The 23485-nt window shown below is 38.9% G+C and overlaps 2 protein-coding genes across 2 annotated transcripts in view; one reads left to right on the top strand and one right to left on the bottom strand.

Moving 5' to 3' along the window:
- The first annotated feature begins 2530 nt into the window (after nucleotides 1-2530).
- On the top strand, nucleotides 2531-11911 carry LOC146473465 (uncharacterized). The gene is made up of 6 exons (XM_085118120.1): nucleotides 2531-2593; nucleotides 2680-3891; nucleotides 4834-4928; nucleotides 5339-5574; nucleotides 6066-9297; nucleotides 10219-11911. Exons 2-6 carry the CDS (start codon nucleotides 3579-3581, stop codon nucleotides 10282-10284), a joined length of 3942 nt encoding a protein of 1313 aa, XP_084974246.1. The 5' UTR covers nucleotides 2531-2593; nucleotides 2680-3578; the 3' UTR covers nucleotides 10285-11911.
- Nucleotides 11912-12744: 833 nt separating this feature from the next.
- The window catches only part of LOC146473464 (protein disulfide-isomerase TMX3-like), a 26890-nt gene continuing 16149 nt past the window's right edge, over nucleotides 12745-23485 (bottom strand). The window contains exons 5-17 of the mRNA XM_085118141.1: nucleotides 23132-23177; nucleotides 22123-22203; nucleotides 21753-21870; nucleotides 20328-20405; nucleotides 19825-19888; nucleotides 19350-19457; nucleotides 18989-19049; nucleotides 17980-18033; nucleotides 17116-17172; nucleotides 16007-16148; nucleotides 15385-15423; nucleotides 15249-15278; nucleotides 12745-13715 (exon numbers count right to left, since the gene is read on the bottom strand). Of these exons, the coding sequence (XP_084974267.1) occupies nucleotides 13476-13715; nucleotides 15249-15278; nucleotides 15385-15423; nucleotides 16007-16148; nucleotides 17116-17172; nucleotides 17980-18033; nucleotides 18989-19049; nucleotides 19350-19457; nucleotides 19825-19888; nucleotides 20328-20405; nucleotides 21753-21870; nucleotides 22123-22203; nucleotides 23132-23177 (1118 nt within the window). The 3' untranslated portion in view covers nucleotides 12745-13475. The remainder of the gene's footprint in view (nucleotides 13716-15248; nucleotides 15279-15384; nucleotides 15424-16006; nucleotides 16149-17115; nucleotides 17173-17979; nucleotides 18034-18988; nucleotides 19050-19349; nucleotides 19458-19824; nucleotides 19889-20327; nucleotides 20406-21752; nucleotides 21871-22122; nucleotides 22204-23131; nucleotides 23178-23485) is intronic.

Here is a 23485-nt window from a genome sequence, read left to right as displayed (position 1 = left end):
CTTGTGTTGTGATTTGGAAGTTAGCTCAATGTAACTGGACTTTCCTCACACTAGAGACCACTTGTAAATTACTTTTAATTCTTTCTGTAGACCAGCAGTAGCCTGTGAACAGGCTCCCAAGTGGCACACATGTATAGGGCGAAGAAATAAACGAGCCCGCTCTGCCGCCCAATCTCCGTTCTCTTCGCCATGTGCTCAACTTTGGGAGCCTGTTCACAGGCTACACCAGCAGTCATTTATATCTCTAGATCCACCACTGTGCTCTGCCTTGTCAGAAGTTGCGTGCGTGCTCATGTTTCTCCTTCAGCCCTTTCCAAACTACTAACAAGATATAATTGCAATCATACTTTCCCGACTGACTTGACTTATTTCCTTGTCCCCAAGGGGAGAAATAAGCCGGAACCCTATCTTTATGATAGACTTGGGAGATGCCAACGACCTTCTTAGTGAACAGGTTTCCTTTCGGCTTTCACTTGCTCCCACCGTCAGCCCATCCTCCCAAGTGATAAGGTCATCATTTGGAGTCGGGCAGGTAGTTGTGCTGCTCCCGATAAAACATTGCTTGTTTGAAGAATATTTGGTTTCCGTAATCAATAATTATTAACGGGATGGGGGGATTGGCCCTATGTCCAAACCCCAACCTGGAGGGTAGGGTGGCCTTCCCTTAACCACCGTATCCCGTTATTTATAAAGGCGCCGGATACTTGCCTTATGCCACTGTCGCTCGGCTGCAGTGGGACTGCATTACCAGAGTTATGATGAGGACATGCGACAGCCGACTTGGCGGCAGAGCCTATGACACGGTGGACATTTTCCAGCATCCATGAAGCACACCTGGTGACCCCAGTTCTCTTCACCGGGCTTCAACCCCACTATCCCAACTGAAGCTCGGGAAAAATAACGTGGTGACTTTCGATTCGGTTTGAGTCCGCAGCCATCGGCCTTTTCAATTGTATCCCTGCAAATGGGAGTTATTTTCGGACAATTATAGATCCTGAAACATTTCCTTTGGGAAGACTAAAAATGTCTTTCATGCGTGCAGTGAGTCAAACAAGCATGCGACCATTTCTTTCACAAAAGCACAGCGTCGTCCAAAAAAATGAAAGCAAAAAAATTGGGGTGGAAACTACAGGTATTACCCTTAGGTACTATCTAATGTAGCTTATCCTCATAGTCCGATTTCGTTGGACCAAACAAATATCCTGTAAGCTGACCTATTGTTTTGTTTTGTTAGGGACTGGTCAAAAAGTATAGAGTGGGGTGGGCCAAAGAAGAGAGGGGCTGGGTTGTTAGAGTCTGAGCCCTTGGTAAGGGGTGGGTCGTGCAATTTTTAGCTACCCATGGGTGTTGGTCATCCAATCTTTTAAGAGGAATAGGCACACATTTACCTGCCAACCTACAGGTGAAATTTCGCTAGAAAAAGAAAGCAACATTCAAGCTTTCTCTGAGAAGTATGCAGTAGATCAATTAAGACCTTGTAAAAAAATGCATCCACCACCTTGCGTACCTTAACATGATGAAACAAAAGAGAAAGAGAGAAAGAAAGGAGAAAGCAGAAAAGGAGAGTAACTTGACCTATGAGGATGTGGAGTGGGGAAACTCCTCTGTAATTAAGGATTTGCTGAGAAAGCAAAGAGTTTCTGTTCTTAATCTGTTTTGAAAGTCATAATCCGACAACTGAAAGAAATTAAGGAAAAAAGAAAACAAGCTTGACTTAGTGTCAGCTCACATTCAGTTGTCAGCAGCCACAGACAGTGTTTTCATTGGCAAAGACACAAGTGGCTCTGAATCGAGTGTCAGCAGCTCAGAAGCAAGCAAAGACTGTGTTCTGCAGGAAGCTGGGAGTGATATCGCCGATGATGACAATATCACTCTCGCAAAACTGGCTTCCAGCAGTTGGAGTGACAGTGATAGCGATGTATCGTTAAGCGCACTTCGCTAAACTTAATTCCTCTCAAAGCGAGGCCGGAGGCCGGAGGTTTATGATTTCCTTGGATTACATTGCAACCCAGAAAATCCGTGTTTAATGGGAGGAGGGTCATGTATTTTCAACCTTCATTTAGGGGTGGGTCAGTCAGTTTTGTACCAAAAGGAGGGGGTGGGTCATGTTTTTTTTATCCACCACCGGAATCATATTTAAAGTGAAACGAAACGATGAGTTAGGGATCACTATCTAAGCAAAGTAGGAATGACATCCAGAAAAGGAAAAAAATGCAGGAGTTTTGCCAAACGGTAAACTTTTGCGTTTGAATTTTAATTTGCATGATCTCTTTTTGCCGGAAAAATTGCAGAATAAAACCCCGCAAAATTTCATGTCAATCCAATGGTCAACTCCCAGAAATGTTCGTCGAACGACTGTCTAACTGCCACAATCTCTTGCTTCTGATTGGGCCCTGGTTGCTTTGAACGGTTTTTTCCTCGTCCCTGATTGGTTTATTTCTGCTTTCCGCATTGGGTTGGCTTCTTAGCTCGACACCAAAATCGATAATTCAGTTTTTTTGTACTAGAAACAACTGGAAGGAATTAAAAACAGAAGGTGAAACCTCGGAACAATTTAATCTTGAGCCCACAAAGAGAAACCTCTGCTAACAGGGTAAGTGTGAAAGCGACGAAATGGCCGAACTCCTGTACTTTTCTTGATTTCAACATTTTGACGGCTCAGTTTGCCTCACAACAAAGGGAGAAAAAAAGAATCAGATCAAGTGAGAAGCACCATTTTTACGCAAGTGCGGTGTTTGGCCACGCAGAATCTCGGCAGTTGGCAGCTAGCTTTACAACAGGTAGAAACTAAGCTTTTTTCTCAAAAACATTTTTCCTGTTTATCTTATGGTTTTTTGACTTAGAGTTATGTTCAAACATTATCGACTGAAGTTGTTGTTGTTTTGTTTTGTTTTTTTCGTTTTTTTCTTTTTTTCAAAGAATTAAGATGAACTTAGTTCGGATTTGCACATTCTGGCATAAGCTTATATATTTCACTTCATTCTCTTGACAATGCGCATATTTCTCACCTAACTAACATAACCTCTAAACGCTATGAATTGGCCTCTGATTGAACAACAGAAACAAAAATATATTCAGTTCACAAATTCTTTTAAATCTGTGCATTTTCGTTTTGTTCTTCACTTTCACAGCGAACAAAATGTATAAAGCTTATCGTGTCGATATTCAAGCTACAATCGATTTTTTTGCTCACTAAACAAATCTTTAGCGCTGTACTTTATGACAAACACCTTTATTTTTATTAAGAGCTAAAAATTCAAGAAACCGATATAAATTTCCTTCAGGAAAAATTGCACGTTTCCTTTTGCGCGAGCATTCGAACAAGAAACCTCTTGAGATCACTGTCTGTGACGAAATGATGAGGCAAGGTTTCCATGGTGGTACAAAGAAAAACAATCATTTCGCTTCAGCGTTTGGTGCGGTTAGTACCTATTTTCGAAGCGGGAAAATTTCGAGAGTTACGAAGTGAGTTTCAGAGAAAAAGTTTAAAAGAACAAACCAGATACGTATAGCAAACCAGAAAAAGAGAACATCTACAGTTTTTTGTTCGAAGTCGTCGAATTGCGGACGAAAACTCGATGGCTTCGCAGTTTGCGAGCGGAGAAGTTGCCGAAGATGGCAACGGAAATCGCCTGCCTACAGGGGAGCAAAAATCCAAAATACCAATCAGAATAACTCGGCTGAGCAACAACAGCAACGGAAAATTGTTCTTGGGAATCGCGACGGAGAAAACGCAGCATCTGCGGAGGAACTCCGTGGACAAACTTGGAAACGAGCGACCATCAAGAATTCCCATCAAGACAGAGTGCAAAAAGAGAAGCACAGAGAAGAAAGAACTTCACAAGAATACAAAGTCTGCAAAAGACCAAAAACCTTTCAGAAAGGACTCAGGTATTGTAATTTCTTTTCTTCTGGTAACTAATTAAACAGCAGTTTGATTTTAACCGGAAAAACATCTTTACGCTATTTTACGTAATACATTTATATTCTACATTGGCCATAATCTGCATTTAGGGGTAAGTGAGGGGGGTGGTGGGGTTAGATATATAGGGTTTATTAACAGAAATGTGGGGTGTGTTAGTTAAAGAGCTTGTTTGAAAAGATACTTCGTTAGAAAATGGTACGTATTAAGTTAAAGGCCTTGTCAGAAACCGGATGTGTTAGGGGGGAGGGGGGGAGGTAGTGGATTCGTGAGGGTATCTTCTAAGAAACAGGGGCAGATTAAAAAAAGAATGTGTTAGAACAAAGTGGAACGACTAGTAAGGTGAACTCAGTAATTAAGGGAGGGGCGTATTAGAGAAGAGGACCGTCTATTAGAGAGAGAAGAGAGATTGATTGACTGATTGATTGATTGATTGATTGATTGATTGATCGATTGATTGATTGATTGATTTATTCATTCATCCATTGATTGACGCTAGAGATATATTGATTGGTTGATTGATTGATTGATCGATCGATTGACACTAATTAACAATTAGACGGCGAGCTCGAGGTTTCTATCGCCTGTGATAGTTGGCGAGGGGCGAAGCCCCGAGCCAACTGATTGATTGATTGATTGACTGATTGATTGACGCTAGAGATAGATAGATAGATAGATTGATTGATTGATTGATTGATTGATTGGGGGTCTGCCAAAGACCTGGACGAATTAAAGAAGGGGTTGTCTGAGACGTATTATGGGTTGGCGAGATAACGTGGTAGAGAAGGAGATCTAAAAGTAAATGGGTGAATTAGATAGGCATTCTATTAGAAAATGGTTTCTTCCTTTTTTTTTTTTTTAAGTGTTCTGTCTGTAAATAATGAAAATTAAATGTTTATTATTTATAACAGCCATGCATAATTACAAAGAGCACAGCCATTACAGGGCCTCCAAGGAAGTGAGACCTCGAACAACAAGACAGTTCACTCGTTTGGAAAATAAAAAGGTAAATAATTAACCCACAATCAGTCATGCTAGCGACTCCATCTCGTAGCCACAGACCTTGGGATTATTCTTGATCAGCTGGTTCCCTGTTAGTCAAGGAACCCTGAAATGACCTGGATGTGATGTAATAGGAACACTTTGACAGGAAACCCTTTTCTTCAAGAGAGCACCACGTTTTAATTACGACAGCAAATGTCAAGCGATAAGGCTCAGAGTAAATTTGAGTAAAAATCTGCTGGTCCCACTCCAAAAGATTCTTTTGTGGAATGAAACGATTGGCATGAACTGCTTCACCGAAATATTCAATTGAAAATCTAAAGTTAAGTTCAGTGCGGATGTTAATTACCTAGGATGATTAAGTTTGATCTTCGGTCTGAAAAAGTGATCGTTTATGCTGTTTTTTACAAACAGGTGACCAAGAAGGAACCACGTGATGATAACCTGGCCAGTGATATCTCACCATCTGAGAGGACAGATGACGTCACGCCACCTTTGGACTGTGACTTTGCCTGTGAGAATACAAATCTTATGTCAGCAGAAACCACCATGAACACCAGTGACGTCGATAACGACTTCCAAAGCCATTCAACCGCAAGTTCTGAACAGCAACCGCCGAATATGCAACTTTGGTTGAATGAGACAGCCAAGTAAGTAAAATAAATGATCAAATTCTTTTATTTTTTTTGTAGTGCACGGGTGCATGTACTTTGCGCGACAAATTAAGGCGCTACTTGCTAGTTGCACGCTTTTGGCTTGAGGATGAAAAACGTTAACCTTGTTTTGGACTAAAAGCATAAAAAAAAAAGATCTCTTGGTTACGACACTTACTTGCAAAGACGGTAAAAAAAATAGTTGCGAAGCCAACCCTCTAAGATTGCCTTAGAAATAACAACTGGCCAGCAACTGCAATAGGTCCGTTCTCAGATAACGCTCCCCGGCCTGCTTGCTGCTGTGAAATTTGCCTCGAATATGTGTTTGAAACTTTCGAGTCGTTGTATGAAACTGAGATGTAGCACAGATTATCGTGAGTGCTATCTCATCAAAAGTTTGTGGCTGTTTCTCAGAAAACAATTTTCTCTCAAGCTCGTAACGTGGTTCACAGACTGACATTTGGTTATTGTGTCTTTTAATCATTTAGGGAGAAAAAAGAAGACACAAAATATGAATTCGAAAACAATGACATCGGTGAAAACAACAACATTATGATGCAAGATGCCATCAGGGCAAGTTCGGCCAAAGAAATTGAACAGCCCAACAATGAAAAGAACACAGATAGCGATGAAGAGTTTGATCAGTATAACCCCATATCAATGGACAGCGAAGGAAAAGAAAAGATGGCTGGGTTCGAGGACAAAGCAAGACTGCTTCAAGCACAATTTGAAGTGGAAAACAGAATAATCGAAGAAAGAATCAAGAATATCCGCGAAGAGTTGAAAACCAGTCAAGAAAAAGAAGCTACCATCAGTCAGGAGTGTGAGGAGATAAAGACGAGAACTGATGATCTCAGTGAGGACATGAGGCGCTTAGAGAAGAAGACTGTGGAAGGAGAAATGTTGGAAAGAGGAGAGAGAAAGAAGATCGGAAAGGAGAAGAGGAAAGTTAAACGCAAACTTAAGAAAATAAGAGCCAAAAAGTCAGCGCCAGCAGCAACTCTCGGGAGAGAAGAAATTGAAGATGAGCTGAAGGATGACGTGGGCCTCAAAGAGCCACGCTCTAGTGCCAAACAACCATTTGTTCATTCTGATGATGAAAGTATCCTATCAAAGGATGGTTTGAAGCATATGGGGTCTGCAAATACTGTGGTGAGCATTTCTGAGCAGCTTCTACGACAAGAACTACTAAACGCTTTCAAAGCTGCAACAGCAGTCCAAAGCACGAAGGCATACAACGGCGTCAGTTGTGTAAAAGAAAAGTCTCCTGAAATCGAGATGAATCATGAAGTTTCGTTTCAACAAGAAGACCATCAGAAAGAACTGAATCGTATTAAAGACGCTCCGTCCGAAGTTTTACATGAAGAAAAGGCACTTTGCAAAACTAGAGAAAGCCATTCGGTATCGCTGGGAGAAGCTGAAGAAGAGAGGAATAATTTTCTGACCGAAATTGTTGAATTGACCGGAGACAATGAGAAGCTGCAAAATCAGGTTGCTGCCATGAGAGAGGAGACTAAAGCATTTGAGATCGAAAAGAAGAGTTTGCAGACTGAGTTGGGAACAGTAAAACTTGAACTGAAACGTCTTACATTCAGTGAGCTAGCAGCCAAGAAGGAGATTGCGAGTGAAATGGTCATTTATTCGGAAGAGATCAGAAAAGACGCGTACTCCAAAAGGAAGGAAAAGAAGAGAAAGCATGAGATAAGAAAGTTAAGGAAAGAAAAAGGAGATATAGAGGAAGAGCTAGTGAATACGAAACGACGTCTTACACGAAAAGAACACGAACTGAATCAAACGAAAGAGAATCTAACACTCATGGCAGAGACCGTGGATACTCTCAAACAACGTGTGTTAGAAATGGAGAATTGCCTGGATTATTTCTTTGATAACTCCAACACATTTAATTCTGACATTTCCTCCATTCCCGATGACTGCAGCTTAGATGATTCTGCGTCGTACTTGGATATCTGTTCGGTTAAAGAGGACGAAACTCATAGAGAAAAAGAAGGGACTGAACAAGAGGGGCTGCCCGGCTTTGACAAAGAGGTGCAGGCTGATTCAAAAGGACTAAGTAAAGAGGAACTGAAGTCTTGTCCTAAAGAGCTGACCTCGAAAACAGATGAAGAAACTTCTGCACGTTTGTTGACAACAACAAGGACAGAGGAAGGCTCCAAGGTGGTGGAAACACAGTTGCTGCATCTGTATCAGATCCTGAAGGGTTCTCTTCAAGAACTACAAGAATTAAAAACAACGCTTGGTCGAAGACAAGAATCGTGGAAGACTAAAAAGTATGAACGTATGGTGGATGAAGTAGCGTGGCTGGGCGACGAATTATATGCAAGAGACAATCAGCTAGAAGCATTGAGGTACGAGAGCATTGAGATCATTGCGAATCGTGATGCCACTATTCAGCGACTTGAAGGTGAACTCGAAAACGCGAAGACTGCGGAAACGTATGAAGGTATGGTGGATGAAGTAGCGTGGCTGGGCGACGAATTGTATGCAAAAGACAATCAGCTGGAAGCATTGAGGTACGAGAGTATTGAGATCATTGCGAATCGTGATGCCACTATTCAGCGACTTGAAGGAGAACTCGAAAACGCGCGAATTTCCTTAAAGCAAATAACCGGACTGTTAGAGCACACGGAAGCAAAGCTACAAAATCAAAGGTCACTTCTTACTAGCGCGGAAACAATGCATGAAGGCATTGTGAAACAGCTTGAGGGAGATCTTCAAAGCACACAAATATTGTTGAAGGAAAAGGCAGAAGCTTTAGAGCACATTGAAGCAAAGCTACAAACGTCACTTCTTGTTAGTGAGGAAGCAAAGCATGAAGAGATTATTAACCAACTTCAGGAAGATCTTGACAAGACGCACATCTTATTAGAGGAAAAGGAATATGCACTAGAGCAGACAGAAGGAGAGCTTCAATTACAAAAGTCACTGTTTGCCAGTACTGAGGGAGCATATGAGGACATCATAAAGCAGCTTCAAGAAGAACTCCAAGACATGTACACTTCGTTAAAGGAAAGGACAGATACACTGGAGAGAACAGAAGTAACATTACAACTGCAGACGTCCTTTTTCGAGAGTACAGAGTTGAAATACGAAGGCATTATTGAGCAACTGAAAGAAGAGCTCGAACGAATCCACACCATGTTAAAGGAAAGAACAACTGCACTAAGGCAAACACAAGCAAGGCTTGAGATCTGCCTGAATGAGAAGAGCCAAGATGCGCATGCCCAAACTACTAGGTTTGGAGCTATGGAACTAACGCGAGATGAAATTGAACTCGTATTAGCTGAGCTTGAGCGTGCCAAGAGCGAGAAAGCAAAACTCTTACAAGACGTTAGTGATGCTACTGCGCGTTTGAAACTTGAGAAAAGGACGGCACGTAGAGACAATGTTGTTTTGTGGGAGCTGTTTAACGCCGCTTTAAAAGAATTAGAGGAGAAAACGCAACTAATTGGGGATTTGAAGACGGATCTAACGGAGTCAAGAATTCAAGCTGCCAGGCTCGATTCCGAGAAACGAGAGATGCAGGAGTACGACAAGAATAACAAGCAGACTATAAAATCGTCAAAGTCCATGATTAACTCAATAAAACAGGAGAACTATGAACTGAGAAACCGACACCAGAGACTTAAGATTGAATTGCTGCAGGGGACAGATGGGATGACTCAAGATGGAGAAGATGACTCGCCTACTCGGCCATTAACGGTAAGAGGTGTCATTTATCACTTGAATGTCAGATATGGCGTCTACCTTCCTTTAACAATGTTCCATCACCAATCATCTGCATTCCAAGTGTTTTGATAGTGTTTTCCAGGGATCAGATTCACGAATATCTTCTAAGATAAGATATCCTAAGCATTGTTTCTGAACAATAGTCTGTTGTTAATCCAACAATAGGCTTTTGTTAAGAAACAAAACTTAAGATAAATGTCTATAGATAGCTCTAGAAATCTTGATGACGTAATCAATCCCAGTGTGCTACAAGGTCAAACTAGTGTACGTTAGGATACTGTAATCAGCGTGGAATTTTTGTTGAAAAGGGAAATATTTTTTTGCACCTGTGAGAAATGAACGAACAAACACTGCTGCATTGCCAGTGGCATTTATTTTAGCACAATCTTCGACAATTCAACAACCCAAAACCAATATTAATAGTGGTATCCGTTCTTCTGCTTTTGGTTTCTACACACAAAGAGCCAATTTAGACGCGAGGCCAGACCACAAACAAGTCATAAAGGGATAAGGGGATTTGTTTTTAAAGAAACTGTGGTGCTGCGTCGGTGGGGAGCAGAAAGGAATGTTTCCTTTATCAACAGAGTTGATGGGGTAAATTGACCACCGTAAAGAGGTTCGAGTGCTGACGTTCCGAGCGTTGGCCCTTCGTCAGAACGGCTAACACTCGAAAAGCTAGCACTCGAATCTCTTTACGGTGGCCATTTTACCTTTAATTGTCAACTCTGTTGATAAACCAAACATTCACAGACAACTTAGACCAAGGAAGCTGCAGTCGTCTTGTCCCATTATGCTTTTAATGACTCAAGACTACAGCAAGCAGAAACCTTTCACTGAATTTCTGTCCAATCCATTATAACATTGCTTTCTTCTGTTTTTGTTTTCAATATGCAGTGGGCCGAATTAGACGCGCAGAGTCAAATAAACAATCAGAAACTGGACCTCAACCTGAGCTGCTGACCTGAAATATTTCTTGCAATTGAAATTATTCTGTCTATCCTGCATGTTTATTTATAAATTTTCTCATTAACTTCTTGGAAATTTATCAATGTGCAATTCAAATAGTTTCTTAATTCCGTATCTTAATTTAGTCACAAAACCGAAAAAAAAAAAAAAATGAGACAAAAACATTATTGATGATAAGTATTATCTTAGAGTATCTTAATTCCGTATCTTATTCTAGTCAGAAAACAAAAAAAAAAAAAAGAAAAATGTTTGGTGTCAAATAGTATCTTAAATCCGAAACTTATTTCAGTCACAAAACAGAGAAAAAAAGTTTCTGATGTAAAATAGTATCTTAATTCCTATCTTGTTTTAGTTCCAAAAAAAAAAAAAAATACATTAATGTCAAATAGTATCTTAAAGGGGAAGTATCGCGGGGATTTTGACCTTTTGTGGTGAAATTGGTGCGACCACATCTTCACTTAGTTACAAAATAATTCCAGAACATCAAGAAAAAGAAATCAACTGAATTCTTGAAAAGAACAACTTATGACCTGCTCTAGTGTATTTTAGAAACGAAAAAGCGAGAACTTGAAAACAGTTAGCCTAACTGTTTTCAAGTTGCGGCCTATTCTAACCCAGTCGCCTTAGTACACTGGGGTGACAATCTACAACAAATTTGAGCAATACTTTTAAGTTTCTGTTGACAAAAATAAAAAATAAAAGAAAAGAAAAAGTCTTGGAGTTTTTGATATAACACCAAATTCCCGGATACTTTCCCTTTTAATTCCGTATTTAAAAAAAAAATTGGTGTCAAATATTATCGTAATTTGTCTTTATATTATGCCTCAAACATGGTTAATTCACACGGAAATCATTTTTTTCTGTTTACATCCCAAATATTTCCTAGTAAGCTTAGCCCAATTCAATTGGACTTTTTTGTAATTTCAGCCATAACATGAACTGGTAATTTCCAGTAAGTGAGAACGTTCCAAGCCCGGCGAACACGTAATCAGTTCCATAATTGAAGTCTAATATGAGGACATCTCGATAACGTAGTAAGTCATTTGTGAAATCACTCTCTAATCAGCGAAATTTGGCCAGTATCACTTTTCCAATGTGAATTGCAAATTTGGCATACACTAAATTCAAGTTGTGTATAATTTTTCATCTTTCCACCGTTTTTTCACTCTGCAAGCAAAGCCTTTCTTTTTATGACTCAGTAGAATTTAGGGAGGCTCTGCTCACAGGGTGTCGATTTTTCTCTGAGTAATCTTAAACCAATTGCAAGCAAATTGATTTCTTTTAATGTAAAATAATTCTGATGTAAATAAGAGCAAAATTTATTGTTATTTTATCATTTCATTTTATCGTATTTCATTTACAAATGTATTTTTGTGACGAATTTTTTGCGAACACAGAGCAAACGCAATTGCGTTGCAAAAACAATATTTGTATAAATAAATTGTACGTAAATGTAATTTTGATTTGTTTGGAGTGTCCACTTTGATTTTCCTGTCAGAAATACCAAGGCCCTGATCAAACGTCAAACTTCACATGAGACGAACTAATTTCATGAACTTACTTCGCTCAGTTTAGCTCATCTCATGTGAAGTTCGACCGGTTTGATCCGGGCCTAAGACGTCTTCGGGAAACTTTGGATCATGTACAAACGTTTTTACCTGGATACCTTATGAAGATCATCCGTGCAGGATTATAGGATGGAATGAGATCTTGTGTGGTTTGGTTGCATCTACATTAAAATCACGTTCAGTTCAGAACAGCTCTGTTTGTGATGCGTTGTGAGGCTAGAAGGCCCAAAAACACATTGACGTTTACAAATTCTAAATTCTTGAAACATGGAGGTACTAGATACTTCGAGAATGGAGCTTCCACACGATACAACAAACGCAGCCTAGTTCTTGCCTCGTCATCTGCGCGAAGGGGCATGAAACGGGGCCGCTTTGTACGCGCGAAAAATACTTTCGCGAGAGTTTGTGTCCGTGATAAAAAAAACCAAATCTTGTTCTTTCATAAGATGAGGACGTATTAGGGGCCTGTACAATTCTTGAGACAGAAAACAGGACACAAAGGATCGTAAAATCAGATTCTTTGATTGATTTTCTTCGAAAAAGCAGAGATATTGGGACTATACAACCCTCGAACTGATCCCCAAATTGACACTGAAATGTTCCCCAACCCCGATATAATCCTCCAATTTTTTCACGCTGACTCCGAACTGATTCCCAAGAAATTTTCGTAATGGAATGGCATGGTTCACTGCGGAACCGAAAACAGTTCTGCCCTTGATAATTTAAAAAAAATGCCGCGTTTTTAGAGTAGTGGACACTTTGGACTCAGGTGTTTGCACTGACCTGGAGCCGCTGAGCAGGAAAGATGCTCTGAAAGCCTTGTGAACAAATTAGGTAATGGTGATTGACAAGGAATAAAAATCAAAGCTTTTAAGTCAATGCAATCTCAACACACCACAGTTTATCTACACAAACCAACTACATTAAAACAAATCCTGGAAAGTTGAGAGTTACATTGTGGAGATTTTCAACGCACCAAGAAAAAAACACCAAGTTTTCTGTAGCTTCCATGGTGGACACTCTTTCTCTGGCAAGTTGTTATCCATACGGGAAAATATCAAACCTCTCTTTAGGGACAGTGCCTACTAATACCGAAGTATTTTTGCGCGGTTAATGACTATGCGGGAAAAGCAGATCTTAGCAAGGGCTATGGAAACCAAAAAGAAAATTGGGGGTAACCACGCATTTTTTAGTGATAATTAAGCTACAATTATTTTAGAAAGCAGTAAAATACAAAGTAATGTATGGCATTTTCTTCCAAATTTAAGCTTAATTATCTCTGAAAAATGCATGGTTACCCCCAATTTTCTTTTTGGATACTAAGAGCACTTGCTAAGTTCTGCTTTCTCCTCATAGTTTAAAACCGCGCAAAAACTCCCTGTATTACTAGGCACCATCCATAGGAAACCCGAGTATCACGAGATGCAATCTCGTTCCCAGAGCCCACGTGTCTTTTGGTCAGCGCCAAGTTGGCGCCAAGTTGGCGCTGACCAAAAGACACGTGGGCTCTGGGAACGAGATTGCACGAGATGCGCAGAACGTATGCGCAGTAGCAATAGTAGGCACCGTCCTTAAATTATAATATTTTCACTTATATAACAAGGGAACATTTCAAAATCAGTCAAGTTTTGGTTTTGCGGCGCTTGGATCAGCTTCCTCTTCCTCATCCGATTGTTCTTTCAGTTCTTTTTCTTCTTGATCCTCATCCATGATTTCAGCTCCGTCCTCAGTTTCATCCAAGTCTTCCTCCTCGGGGCCGGGGTCAGCAATGCACAGCATGTAAATAACGAATGAAAACACAAGAAGGGGAAAACCAAACATGAGCAATGCAGCAATCGGCTGGGTGGTCCAAATATCCTGTATGGAAAAGATAACATGTTTTCTCAGTAAACAACGATTCTTTGCCACGAATGATTAAATGCCTTAATTTCCACGATCAGCTCCCAGCTGATCTCATAGCTCAGTTGGTTAGAGCGCTGGTGATCGAATCCAGAGATCGTGGATTCAGATCCCGCCGATGTCAAAGATTATTCTTTGACATTGGGACTAGTTTTTTAGTGTAGCGAAATTTTGGGGAGATCATTCGCTAAAGAAACCACTTTTTTCGTCACAATTTAACAGTGGCTCTCTCTAAGATCCTCTGATAGACTCAGGGGCACCCAACGGTTTTTTTTTTCGGTCGAATATCTCTTCCGAAGGTCATTGCCCCCCTCGGAAATTCGGATTACGAGCGACTCTCTCTAAGATCCTCATATTCAATTTTCAAACAGTAATTAAAGCTTATGATTGCAATTCATCATATTATTAGCGTGAAGGGTCATCGTTTATGACTAGCGAACTAGGAGGTTTTGAATGATCTGTTTTCTCCGGAACTGACAGCTGCAAGTCTTGCAAAATTCACGATCTCACCGCACAGCTCAGGATGTGAAAAGTTAAATTTCTACGTTCGTATTTCATATTTTTTACCTACTTGCCAACAGAAGTTGATCGAAGATTTATCAGCAAAATCTATGTTTTAGATGAAAATTGAATATGAGTATCTTAGAGAGAGACGCCCTTATATTCTGAACAAAACAAGCATTTTCTTTAGCGAAGATCTCCTCAAACTTTCCCAATGCTATAAAAAACTAACCCTTTCAAGTTGTTTTCGGAAGGGCAAATGCATTGATACGCTGTTAAAGTTCAAAAAAGGCCAGCTTGCATTTTTTGAAAGCCGACATCAGCTCGTCAATTCGAGAATAAGATTCTGTTTGAAAGAAATGTGATGGTATATTTCCAGCCTGGTGAATGAATGAGAATGATGATTATTCAAGAAAGTGACGCAGGCATACTCCTAAAATTTTTGGCAACTTAACTTTTCAGCTAGAGATTCCGAACAAATCAAACTGAGTTGGGTTACACAAATTTGCCTCTACGGTCAATCCACTTCACGCGTGACCAGTATTTCCGAGAATGGAACGAACATTCAAATTTCTCTTCGTAATGTCCGGCATGTGAATAGAAAGTTTAACATTTCTCTGGAAATCTTTCCGAAAAAGACAAATTAACTGAAAAAAAAGATTCAAAATGCTTGGGAAACAATTGTTATTCTTAAAATACTTAATGCTGTAATGTAAAGAAAAATTCACAGCTTTATACCGTTAATAAACTAGGGAAATTTCTACGGGAACTCTGAAATCTCGTTGGCGATGTTCAAAGCTGACATGTAAATTTCAAGACTCCGTTCAAATTTCAAAAATACCGTTAACGCGTGACGTGGATTGACTGTGAAAGGCCACGAAAGGTGTGGGAATACAGGAAGCAACATTTTTAACTACTTTGCTTCAATGTTCTCGTTAAGTGCTCCTGATAGACTGTACGGTCAATTCACCATTTAGTATTTTCACTTACATAAACTGTCCTGAATAGATCCCAAATTCCCTGCAACAAAAACAACAAAAAAGGAGATTACCCTAGACATAGAAGAAACGAACTCGGCGAAATAAATACAACTGGACCTTGATCACTAACAACTATCTTTGCATACCCTATAAAGCCTCTGGAAATATGAATCTCCTCCGTATCCCTGAAAAGTGGGAAGAAAAAACCCTTCAATATTTGAAGTTACACAGTACTTTAACAAGAACTCAAGACTAACGGTAGCCAACTAGTTACAGACTAGTAAAAATTTAGTTTCGGCTCGTAAGTTTTGCTCTTTGCATAGCCATGTTGGCGAGTAACATTTGTACAGCACTGTAAGGTCAAACAAAAATGAAAAATTATTTATGCGAATCGAGAGAAGAGAAACTAATTAAAACAAAGACTGTTAGCAGATTTCAGACTTCACTGCCTTAATTAAAAAAAAGTTGAAACAGCCAAAAAAGGAACAAACGATTCACTTTTCCAAGTTTTCCTGTTATAAAAGCAACAAATGGCAGAATCTGCTTCCCGCCACATGCGAAAAGTTTGTTTTCGCTAGTAAAATCAGACCTGTTACTAGACTTACTAGCCACTGCCGGGGCTAGTGAGCTAAAAAGTTACTCTCAAGCCCTGCTTAACAGTCAATAACATTGAGTGAATATTGTAAAAATTATGAACTACTGTTTGCTTTCTCTGTTTTCTTTGTTGAGACAATATTATATGATTGTTAATGATTCCAGAGACCATACCTTCACACGGCCCTCCAACACGTCATCGAGAAAGGACGTAAGCTTTTCTTCTGAAAAGTCCTCTTTTAGTTCTGAATACTGCTTCAAGTAATACACATGATCCGTCGAGTTGTACACCATCAGAAATGGTGCTGTCAATGAGCTGAAAGAAAATAATATCGTAATCATTACAATATGATGTAAGAAATTAACATAATTCACGCTGTTTAAAATGTTCTGGCCAACAACACTCTATGGTGAATAACTGTTACCAGTTCTATCAGATAAAAGTACATTAGGAGCGATGGAAAAAGCTACTTACAAATGTAACATAATAAATACTAATTTTAAAATACCAAATGACTATAAACATCATTTACAAAGAAAGTAAAATAGCTAAAGGAGTGTTAAGGGCGGTTTATACAACAGAAAAAATGGTATCATTGGCTCCAATAAAAGATGGAACAGCTCCGATAATTGTATCTGTTCAACCACAAGCCCTGTTTTACATGACAAGAAAAAGCATGGCAAGAAAATTATAAAAAGTGGTACGGTACCGCTGATTCTTAAAGACTCAACTAAACTTTTATCCATGCTGTTCTGGGTCATTAGGCACCTACATACCCAGAATTAATGACATGGATAAAACATGGGTATTTCTTCACAAAAACTGTGTGTGCCGGCCTTACTATTTTGAATCGGTTCTGGGCCATTTTTTCTCTGTAAAGTAACAGCTCTCATGGTCCCAGATAGAATAGGTAAAGCTTATCAAACCATTCCAAGTTTTGCTAGAGCCACTATTTTTCTGTCATGTAATCAGCCACTTAAAGACTCTCTGGTTACCAAGATGCAACGCGCGCATCGGAAGAGGTTTGGTATAATATCAAGCCTCCATTTTTCGCTTTGTGTGTAGATCGCTCACAGAATCCCTCTCCATCAAAGCCATTCTTTTGGATTTGCATACGACTAGCGCTTTCCATCAACATTTTCACTGTTATTCTTTAGTGTGAAGTTGATATTTTCTTCTTGAACGGAATTCTAAAATCGGTTGAATGATGTAAAGTGTATTTATATCTATGGGATTTAAAGGAGACTCCAAAATCCAATTAAAAAAAAAAATTAGTTGTCACCTCATCATGATGTTTGCTGCTATAGTGTCTCCCAGCATCCAACCAAACTGGAAAAACCTACAAACATAAATGTTAAACAAACAAGCCGGTCCTTTTAGTAGCCTGCAAGATGACAGACCCCTCTTCATGTTTTTGTTTCTGCTGCAGTTTGATTGAAACAGTTTGTATCAAATGTCCAGGCTCTGGTTGTTCAAAGAGCAGACAACTTTATCCAGTGGATAAATTGCTATCCAGCGGGTAACGTGTACTCCAACTAATTACATCCGCTAGTCAGATAAAGCTATCCACTCTTTGAAAAACCGGGGCAGTGGTTAAACCATGTTGCTTGACCTATCGGTAATTGATTTTTTATCTGTATGGTGTATACAGTAAATATGTCAACAGACCTGCAAAAATTCTTCATTACAGTTTGAGACATTTGACTGCTAAAATTATACCACCTGTTTCTTTCTTTAATAGATAATCTTTAATAGGTAATGGGTCTTTCAACTTATTTTGTGCATTTTGACAATCCCTTTGGACAATACCCTCAATACCATTTGGCATAGCTATTCCAGGCGTGCAAAGAGATAAAATTTCATCATTGTTTTAAAACTCTTCAGCTTGTATCACTTTGCAAGAAATATACAGCCTGCTTGAAAACCTTCAATTTCCTCAAAAGACCTTAAATTTGAAAAGCAAAAACAAAACAAAAACAAAGGAGATTTTATGAGTGTCAACACAAGAACGTAGGGTGTTTCTTTCTCATTTCACATTTTTTGTCAAACTTGGCGTGTTCCAGCCTGCACTCTGCACTTGCACTGCTATCTCACACAAAAGGTTACCCACAGAGTAATAATTGTATACAAAACACTTGGCACTTACTTGTGGAACTTTTCCCTTTGTTTTGTTGCCACACTTTTTACAACGTTGCTAACTCTACAGAGAGAATATTCGTCAAAACTTAATCACGTAAGTTGGAGATAGGGGTCAAGATAGTTATATGTCAGTTAATGTTTTAGCAATAGTGACAAAGATCCTACCTTTGCTTCACAGATTGGTGATGTTTGGAAAATATATACCTTGGGATGGTTCCCAAATTAAATGATAGATGACTTGGATACAACAAAACTCAACAAATTCCCACAAGTTGGCCAAAAATCAAAATAAGTAATAACTAGAAACATGTTAATTAAAAAGACTTTGGCCCACTGTCGGTTAACCATGTTGACCATAAAGACAGGCCATTATAGACAGCCAACTCAGTCAGCTGACAATAATAGTAGTAAGAGTACATGTTATACACATTTTTGCGGCAATTACCAGTAACATCATGATCACCTTTAACTGCCTTGAGGAATGATACTTTATACCGAGACACACTCAGTTTTCACTCGTGTTACACCATTTGAAAGGTCTTAACTCCTCAATGGAAATGAAAATTGTGCCTTTGACAGAAATTGGAACTTTCAAACATAATTTCACATAGAGATATTCAAAAATTATACCTGCCCGTCAGCAATCAACATATACATGTATATAACTTGCTTACTCATGAAACAGCAACCTAGTTCCCAGGGTCTCTCTTCTTCCCACCCCCTGGAGCGAGAGAGGGATCTAGGTTCATGAATCAGTTACTCAATGCATACAAGAATGTTTTTGATTACAAATAATTAATAACTGTCACAAAAAAGAGTTGGAAACATTGTAACTAAGGGTACTCAACTATACTACATTCATGGAGATAGTGAGGGGTACAATTTTACACTTAAATGACCAGATCTTTTGAAAACCATCTTTGTGGCAAAAAGTCATTGAAATTCATGAAATATTGATGAAGTAATGTGCCACATCATGGTACTTGGACAAAAGAGAGCTTATCACTAACTCAGACCTTTCATTGATCTTCTTTTTGCTTTTCTGTTCAGCAAAGATGGCAAGCATCATTACTTTGCCTGAAAGAGTGAGAAAAGTTGTGTGTTCATCAACTACAATGGGCACACATAGAAATTGAGAGCAAACAACCTAATATTGTTTTAGAATAAATTTTGATAACCACAATATGTCACTGAAATTAAAAGTCTTAACTTTATAACATTACTTTAAAGTAAGTTAATCACTTATGCTGCTATCTATCACTGATATAAAGTTAGTACCAAAACCAGTAATTTAGACTTCATTCAAGAATATTAACTTAATTGAACTTGAACTTGAACTAAACATGGAAAGCTTCACTATATGAATCCAATTCTTACCAGTTTCAGTAATATCATGAAAATTGGATCTGGTCACATGAACAAAAGCTTCATATCGTTCACTGTTTACCCACTCAGACACATTCTTTTCACTGACATCTTCAGGAACTTAAAAAAAAAAAACATACAGAGTCAATTAGGACTAATGCAAATATGGCACAGCTGAATTTCTTCAAGCAAACATTCTTGCAAGCACAAACAGCTCTGGCAGGGTTGTGTTACGGTATATCTATTATGGGTTAAATAATTTATAGTTTTGACAGCACTGAGGATGTTTCAGTCTGTAATGTACCTTTGGTAAAAGCAATAAAAAACTAACCAAAACACAACTACTTTTCAGAATATTTTTGGTATCTTAACAAGGGACATTTACTGAATTTGAATTTATTAATATTCCTTTCAAAATTTCCCAAAAGCATGCACACCTGTCACCAATTTCTATACAGAACAGTAAACATCACATGTACAAACATACCTTCAAACATGAAAAAGGTATCATCTTTTGAAACTGCAATAGTTGGTGCTTTTACTTGAACATCCTACAAGACACAGACATTAAACTGATTATCCTACAGCTGAGTTTAATCGTCCATAAAAGTGAAAGGGCAAGGAAGAGTCTAAAAAGTTTACCTCATTTCTGGGAGCAGTGGAGTACTACAGAAGGAGACAGTAGGCTACTTTTTTTGTAGAAAAAATAGTATTTGTCAATTCTTTAACTGAGACTCTTACGTATGCTAGAGCATGGCGACATGCTCTGGTTTTCTCAGCTGATCTGACAAAGTAATGATTTGATCATAAAGCAAATGACAGCTTCACAACAAAACTACTTGGAGTAAAGCCAATGGAGTCCATAGCCACTGGTCAGTAGATCATCAACAAAGTTAACAACAGTGTGCAAGCACATCTGGCCTAGGATTTTCCTTACTACAATATACTGTACATGGCCTTTTCATTTATGCAAACATCACGTTTTCTCACCTTGGGTAATGCCTCTTGATTTATTTGATAAAAATAACTTTGAATTACTCTTTTTTCTGCAACTTGTGAATAAATATCCTGAAAGAAGAAAAACAAGTAGATCACTGTTCATCTATTTTTGTATATTTATTATTTGTTGCTAAACATGTTCAGTTATATGGGCCAACCTGGGCAAATGGGGAAACTAATGCGTGTGGTCCTTTGGGATATTAATCTACAACCTTTATTTACTAAGCTAAATATACAGTGTATATAAATCAGAAAGGATCAAAATGGTTTTAATAATTATTATTTTAACCCTTTCCTGCCCAAGAGTGCCATATGGCACAAGACGCAATAATGAGCTCAGTATTTGGTCAATTTGTGTGAAATTTGCACATCCAAGAGATCTTTGAAAGATCTATGAATTGAAGGCATAAAATCATGCCCCCCTCCTATATGAGACTTGATTTACCACCCCTCAAACTTTTGGATTTTTTTCCTTTGTACGTTAAGGGTCCAGTTGATATCTTACAACAAGCAATAGACTGAGAGCTGTACATTAAGCTATAATTTAGGGGGATACCCAGTATGTACAACGAATAAGAAAATTTTGAATGTTTTTTTTTTCTTTCGTTTTGGATTTTTCCACTAATATGTCACCTCTTCCATCTCTGTTGGTGTGATTTATAGCACACCCCAGAAAATACCTTTTAAATGGTATATCACATGTGGTCTCCCAGTTCATAGTTAGCGATTTAGAAAAATTCGACATGTCCCTTGGGCAGGAAAGGCCACTCTCTAATGACACCACTTAAATAACCTGACTGACAGACTAAATCATACAAGAGAGATGTTTATTCTCAGCCAGTGACACAGGCACACTTGGAAAAAGAAAATTTAAGTTCTCCCAATAGGAAACTAAAAATACACATCAATCATTAATTTTATACACTAGGGCCGTGTTGTTCGAAAGCTGATTAACGCTAACTCATGATTAAAAGTTAACCGAGGTTTTCATCTCATGCATTAAAAATGATTTTAAAGGCTCATTTTAAACTAAAGGTAAAGAAAAGTCTAACGCAAAACTTATCAGGGACAAAAATCTTTTAGAAATCCTTATGGATTAGTAAATATACTCGAATCAAAGTTCAAGTTAAGCCAGGATTAGCTTAATCGGGCTTTGAACAACTGGGCATAGTACTTGGAAAAAGAAAATTTAAGTTCTCCCAATATGAAACTAAAAATACACATCAATCATTAATTTTATTCACCAGGCTCACAGCATAACATCACATATCTTTCATACATTCAAATATCGCACATTACACTCAATTTACAGTATTTACCATCAAATTTACCTTTAGCTCTAATCTGCCAAAAATAATTATTTTTTATCCTATAAATAAAAATTATTAAAAATAAGCACATTTTAGTATTGATCACCTTTAGCTTCTCTGACAATTGTGGATTTTCACTGCTTGTTACTAGGAAGAAGCAAACACTTTTCTCCTTTGTCACTCTTTCTACTGATGCTGCATTTTGAAGTTCTGTTACTGCTGGTCTACATTGGCAAAGAGAAGAGTCAAAAGAGAGAAAAATAGCATACGAGAAAAACATTAAACACCGCATACTAATAAGAAGGAGGTTTTATCGCGTTTTAAAATCACTGCATGTGATGTTTTATCAACCATTTGATAGGTCAATGGCCTTATGAAGGTCTTGTCGCACATTCCTCCCCTACAAGGAAGAATGCATAACAAGCCCAAAGACCATCTGCGTAGGAGGGTACATCAACACTAGTTCACTAGTTCACCTGTCAGCTTTTTCTGCAAACTGGACAATACTCTGTACTGTACGCTCTCCTTCAAATGTAATTACACGCTTTCCTTTAACACTGTAACCAAAGAAGAATAAAATTGAGTGGCCAATCCAGCTCTGGAAAACACCAAGCTTTATTTCATAGTGATTATCATAATATATTATTTATATGGCTAAATGTAATTTAGGCAAGGTTGAAGTCAGCTCGATGCCGGTCAGCGGTCGGCTCTTGTCAAGGCTAAGGGGCGACCTTTGTATTCTCTGCTGGGGGGTGCCCCATGGTTTGCATTGCATTTGCTTGCTTGCTGGCCTGCGAGATAGGTCATTTTTGCCTGCTGTTTTGGCAAGTTTCCACCCCCCCCCCCCCCCCCCCGTCTCCACCCTCTGTTTGGTAAGTACCGGGTCTGGTAAGTATTCCACTGATTGGGTTCAGTGTTACGGTGCCGTTGGTGGTGCCCGCTTGCAGGGTTGCCATGGAGACCTCCTTTCCCGTGCCTGAATGCTGCCCGGCTTCACCAGCTCCCAAGCTCATCTATTGTTGATGAGTTTAATTTGTTATTAACTTGATTACATGGATGAACTGGTCCACGGCAAAAAGGACCATTATGATCAACGCAAATGAAAATAAGATAAATCAGACTATTTTAGAGCAATGTATTTAGCGCAGAGCACTAATTGGGGACACTTTCACAGATTGAATTGGAGTTTAGAAATGTTGGTTTTTGAGGGGAGGGGAAAACTGGATTACCAGGAGAAAAACCTCTTGGAGCAAAGACGAGAACCAACAACAAACTCAACCACATGTGACGCCAAGTCTGGGAATCAAACCCGAGCCACATTGGTGAGAGGCAAGTACTCTCACCACTGCACCATCTGTGCTGCCTGTTCTGAGCAATCTGATTTTATGAGGACTGCTCTTTGATGACCACTCACAAACCGATTACACTGGTTGAAGCTTTCAAAAAGATACTCAAACGGAAACTAGTGTTAAATTAACTTCTCACAATTTTATTGTAGGAAATCCTCTGACACCAAAGTCTCTTGATACAGCTGAAAAAAAAAAAGGGGAGATGATAAACTTACGACAGACATGAAAATATTCTTTCTTTATTCCACAAGAGATGAGAGTATATTTTAACCAAATATGAGTAAACATGAAATTATTCATGAACGAATTGAGTTTGTGACACTAAGCAGCCTAATGACTGGCAAACCTGTAATCCTTTGATTCCAAGAAAAACCTCAACCCACCTACATGTATGATGCCAAGTCCGGGAATCAAATCTAGTCAATGCTGGTAGGAGGTGAGTCTTATCACAACACAACAACAGTGCCATCCCTACTCCCTACACTGCACA

This window comes from Pavona decussata, unplaced genomic scaffold (assembly GCF_977016875.1).
Source record: "Pavona decussata unplaced genomic scaffold, jaPavDecu1.1 SCAFFOLD_93, whole genome shotgun sequence".
Lineage (NCBI taxonomy): Eukaryota > Metazoa > Cnidaria > Anthozoa > Scleractinia > Agariciidae > Pavona > Pavona decussata.
This window is presented reverse-complemented; position numbering and strand designations above follow the sequence as displayed.